Source organism: Otolemur garnettii, unplaced genomic scaffold (genome assembly GCF_000181295.1).
Source record: "Otolemur garnettii isolate 467f Iridium unplaced genomic scaffold, OtoGar3 scaffold00005, whole genome shotgun sequence".
NCBI lineage: Eukaryota > Metazoa > Chordata > Mammalia > Primates > Galagidae > Otolemur > Otolemur garnettii.
The window spans coordinates 37,010,588-37,016,312 of NW_003852400.1; the positions used below are offsets into that span (position 1 = coordinate 37,010,588).

A 5,725-nucleotide genomic window follows, 5' to 3' on the forward strand; every position below is an offset into this window, starting at 1 on the left:
AGGCACCTGCCACGACACCTGTCTATTTTTTTGTTGGAATTGTCATTGTTGGTTAGCTGGCCTCGGCTGGACTCGAACCCTCCAGCCTCAGTGCATGTGGCTGGCACTATAACCACTGTGCTATGGGCACTGAGCCAGCAAGCAATGCTTTTTTTTAATAATGAAAAATTAAACACCTCAATTTTTGAACGTTACTATGGTTATGGACATCAATCACATTATAATGGGTTCCTTGTGCACAACTTAATCCCTTTTCTTCTTTACAAAACATAAATAGTGGAAAATAATGTTTTCTTTTCCCTTATATGTGTCCTGAGCTGGGATCCCTGTTCAGTCTTATGGGTGGAATTCTGGTAAATACTTGTTCAGCATACCTGATAACCTATTCAGCCACTCACTCAACAGCAAGAGCTGTTTCCAGAACTGTGGTTTGGCACCAGCTTCCATTCCTAGAACGAGACTGTCCAGTTTAAACTATTTGTAAAAACTTGAGCACAGCTGGTCTTTATCTAGTATTTAATTTCCTGTTTGCCTGTTATACTCCTTGCTGGGATAATGGCAATCCAGCTTTTCTTTTGAATATGATAAAAATATTTCTGTGGCAGGTTTTTATATTAATTATGCATATACCCCCTCCAAGAGCTATAAATTATGATAATCACCCAGGTGATTCCTTTATTTTTTTCCAAAGCAAAAGAATAAAATGTGATAGCACTAATTATAATTCATCCTGAGACGTTTGTTTTTAGCCGCGTAATCATAAGGAGGAAAGCCAGCTTAGAATATACTTTATTAGAAAAGCCTAAGAAGGTGCAGAGAGCATTATTAATTAAAATGTGATTATTCTGTAAATAAACTTATTAAAATAGCTTACGAAATAATCATTACTAAAGTAAATATATTAATTTTCTTTTATTCTGATCAGTAACCCCTTCTTCACACTTACCTATGCTAGTGCTTTGTTAAATCCCTGTCCATAGGATTTTCATTTTCAGACATTTAAATGGTCAAAGTTCCCAAAGGGAAAATAGACATTCCTCTACCAAATAGGGAGAGAGGTGTCTTAGTTGGAATGGCTCTCATATAGTCTTTATCAAGGGTGAAGTAGATTTCCTATGTGTATATTACTGTCAGGCACAAATGGACTTGAGAGGTATTTGGCTTATTCCCATGGTAAGTAGCTTGACTGCTAAAGAATCAGAAATAGACAAACTATTCCAATGTTAAGTTACCCTAGAAAAGGTGTTTTTACACCACTGTAATTTGTTTATTTAAATTTCTTTTGGGAAAAGGAACCAATCCAAATGTAAATAATAAAAGCTGGAAAGTTGTTAATAAGCTTCCTTAATTCAGTTCCTCCTGACTTGACGTTTTTGATAATTGAGAGGTTAGCTAAAGTCTGATTTACCCTAGTTAGAAGGAGAAAGTTTATGAAACACAGTAGGGCATAAATGAGGCTTGGAGGGATTACTTGACTACTTAAAAGTAGTTATTTAAAACAGGTATTTTAAAGGAGTTCTTTATCAGTGGTAGCATCAAGAAATATCTAAAATTGCTGCAATTATGAAAAATCATTAAAAAGTAGTTTCTACTGTACTAACAGTTTTCCTTAGATTATATTTTTCTTAGATTTATATTTTCCTTAGATTACGTTTTTCCTTAGATTACATTAAAAATGATAAATTTGTTATTTTCCTTTAAACTTTCTATAGTTAATAGTGTTTATGAATTTGGTCCTTCCTCTACCACAATTTGTTCTAATTTATGAGTTTTGCTTTATTTCTGGAATTAAAAAAAATCAGAATGAAAAAAGTAGAATATTAGAGAAAAACTTAAGTTGTAAGTATTGCTAGCTGAATCAGGTACGTACATAAAGAATACAGATTTCACTGAAGAAGACAGATGAATGGCCAACAGACACATGAAAAAATGCTCATTGTTTCTCGTCATCAGAGAAATGCAAATCAGAACCACCCTAAGATATCACCTAACACCAGTGAGAATAGCCCACATCACAGAGTTCCCGAGCTATAGATGCTGGCGTGAATGTGGAGAGAAGGGAACACTCTTATACTGCTGGTGGGATTGCAAACTATACAGTCCCTATGGAAAGAAGTATGGAGAATCCTTAAAGAGCTAAAAGTAGACCTTGTATTTGATCCCACAATCCCATTACTAGGTATCTATCCAGAAGGAAAAAAAATCATTTTACCGTAAAGACATTTGCACTAGAATGTTCATCACAGCTCAGTTCACAATCCTTAAGACGTGGAATCAACTCAAACTCATCAACCCATGAATGGATTAATAAACTGTGGTACATGTATACTGTGGAATACTATTTAGCCATAAAAAATGGACACTTTACATTTTTTTTATATTAGCCTGAATGGAGTTGAAAAGCATTCTTCTTAGGAAAATGTCACAAAAATGGAGAAGCATGTATACAATACTAATAATATGAGACCAATAGATAAACAACTGTATGCCCACAGGAGAGAAAAACACAATTAAATTCAGGTGGGGGGACAATTATATAATGTAAGGGTATACAGCACAGCTCTTCGGTGAAGAACTCAGCTACAATTTGAACTTTACCTCATAAATGCAAACAATTTGACCTAATTATTTGTACCCTCAGATTAACCTGAAATTTAAAAAAATCTCAGATTAAAAAAAAATGGGATAAAAAAATAAGGAATACAGATTTTGGTTGAGGATGGTGACTTACCCCTATAACCTTCATACTTTGGGAGGCCAAAGCAGTAGGATCAGTTGAGGCCAGGAGTTTGAGACCAGCCTGAGCAGTGAGACCCTGTCTCTATGTAAAATAGAAAACTTACTTAGGTATGACAGCACACACCTCCAGTCCCAGCTACTTGGGAAGCTGAGGCAAGAGGATCTCTTGAGTTCAGGAGTTTCAGGTTGCTGTGAGCTGTGGTGATACCACTGCATTCTATTTCAGGTGATAAAGCGAGAGCCTGTCTCAAAAAGACTACAGATTCTTCTAGATTATTCTTCATAGGAAAAAGACAATAGTTAAGAGGTTTTGTTTGTTTTTTCCCACTGCCATCAACCTGTTACCCCTTCCACTGTACTTGTGGCATCGCTAATGACAATTGAAATGCTCTTTTCTTATACTTCTGAATATTCTCTGCTTATGTTGTAAATTGAAGGTGATCAGTAGGAGATTTGAAATTAGAAGAGAAAAACCAAGATAAGAAGGCATAAATAATCAAATGAAGGCAGTTAGCAAGGGCGATTTAACAGTTAATAGATATTTATTTTGGAAAAACAATAATTGATTAAAGCAAACTTGGCATAGCTTACTAACAAAAGCCAGTAGTTTAACTGACAACATTATTTAATAAAAATTATTGATGGTGGGAAAAGTGAGTTTGGCTCAGCGCCTATAGCTCAACCGGCTAAGGCACCAGCCACGTACACCTAAGGTGGCGGGTTTGAATCCCCAGCCCGGACCCGCCAAACAACAATGACGGCTGCAACCAAAAAATAGCCAGGTGTTGTGGCGGGCGCCTGTGGTCCCAGCTGCTTGGGAGGCAGAGGCAGGAGACTCGCTTGAGCCCAGGAGTTGGAGGTTGCTGTGAGCTGTAATGCCACGGCACTCTATCCAGGGGGACAGCTTGAGGCTCTGTCTAAAAAAAAAATAAAAAAATAAAAAATAAAAGGAAAAGTGAGTTTGACTTCATGCAATAACACGTACAAAAATAATCTTAACAAGTTTATTTAAAATAGCCCAAATCAGAAATAACCCAAATGTCTTTTACTTGGAGAATGGATAGTGATGCATGCACATAGTGTAATAATACTGCGTCGTAGTAAAGGGACAGTCTTCTAATACACCACCAACATGCGTGAATGGAAACATTACGCATAGAAGGGAAGTAGGCAGGAAAGAGTATATCCTATGTAATTCCATTTAGGTCAAATTTAATAACGGGCAAAACTAATAGTTGATGGTAGAAGTCAAAATAAAGTTTACCTTGGGAAGGGGTATATTCTTCAAAGGGGCACATGGGAATCTCATGTAGTGTTGGGAATGTTCTTTGTCTTGATTTTGGTGGTTGCAAGGGTATACACCCATGATATGTCAATAATCATCACATTGTACACTTCAGATTAATGTACTTGCTATACTTCATATATGTTAATCCTCACTAAAATTTGAATTTTACTATGATTATTTAGCAATGTAACATATTTCAAATGTAGCTCAACTAAGTTAAGTAAACCCAAATCGTAAACCATCTAAAAAACAAAGACATGCTAATTTGCTTTATAAGTTTTGTATTTCATATTTCACTAAATATATTATTCAGCTCCCTCTAATCCAATGACTGTTTAACAGCTTTGATATTTTTTCCCCAGTAAAATTTAAGAAATAATTTATACTAAAATCTCAGTAGAGACAAAAATGTGTTTAATTTTAGGGAACAATGACCCCTTGTCATAACAATTTTATTTTCCAGGTGGTTTGGGAACATTCCATGCCTTTCTGAACACAGCTGTACATGTAGTCATGTATACCTACTATGGGCTTTGTGCATTGGGACCTGCCTACCAGAAGTATTTATGGTGGAAAAAATATTTGACATCATTACAGCTTGTGAGTAATTAACTTTCTCTTTAAACAGATATAAAACTAGAGTCACTTGTTTTCACTGTGAGTTAAGATATTCACTAAATAAAGAACAGAGTTTACAAAACAATAGGGGTATTGTTTCTGGCCCCTATATGGCATGCAATCATTATTCTTTTTATGTTAAATGATTTTTATTAGAAACTTTGTTGACAACAAAGCACATTTGGTGAACAAGAATCTCAGGCAAATAAACTAGCATGTGTATTTTTATACATTCTTTGTAGTATTTTCTGCATTCTACATTATTCTACAACAATAAATATGATCAAAATAGTCTCCCCATTATGTGACCTTCAATAAATATAATACTAACTTAGAAATTAGAAATTCTGTGTTCTAGACTAAGTGACCTAGAGGGAATGCAACTTTGAGGGAATGATGAGCCTTCCTGTGTGCCTACCTATGAAGCCCTAACATTTATTAATCTCTTTCCTCAAATCAATACAAATTATTGTAAGAATTAAACATGTAGGGTAGTAGACCAACATACATTTATTATGTAAATTTGAATACGGCCTATAAGTAAACAGTTTTTGAAATAGCAAACGCCTCAGTTTATATCTAGTAACACCTTCCCAGTATTCTAAAAATATATGGCATTTAATTTTTTTGAATAATTACTGTGGGTCTGACATAGTGATTTGCTTTACATTTTATTGCCTTCTGTTAAAAGCAGAATCCTACCATCCTTGTATTTCCACATTTTTCAGTCTGTAGTAACTCAGGGTCATATTCTGCTAGTAACATCAAGGAGAAAGTATGAATTTGGGTTTATTTTGCTAAAACTTAGTTTTTATTAAAATCCTATAATTTGCTTAATGAAATTTGCCTAAATCAAGATCAGAGTTCATCCTTGCAGAGTTGTTTATTGTATCTGAAATTGGCAACAATCTAAATGCCTAACCATAAGCAAATGGTGAAATATATTATTTTAGTTCATACTTTGTAATACTGTGAAGTTATGATAATCTTTTTTTTTTTTTTTTTGAGACAGAGTCTCACTATGTTGTCATGGATAGAGTGTTATGGCATTACAGCTCACAGCAACCTCAAACTCTTGGG

At 34.8% G+C, this 5,725-nt stretch overlaps 1 protein-coding gene across 3 annotated transcripts in view; it reads left to right on the forward strand.

Moving 5' to 3' along the window:
- The window catches only part of ELOVL7 (ELOVL fatty acid elongase 7), a 26,919-nt gene that overhangs the window by 18,990 nt on the left and 2,204 nt on the right, over window positions 1–5,725 (forward strand). For all 3 annotated transcript variants that reach the window (XM_003782739.2, XM_012811809.1, XM_012811807.1), the window contains exon 6: window positions 4,491–4,627. In XM_003782739.2, the coding sequence (XP_003782787.1) occupies window positions 4,491–4,627 (137 nt within the window). The remainder of the gene's footprint in view (window positions 1–4,490; window positions 4,628–5,725) is intronic.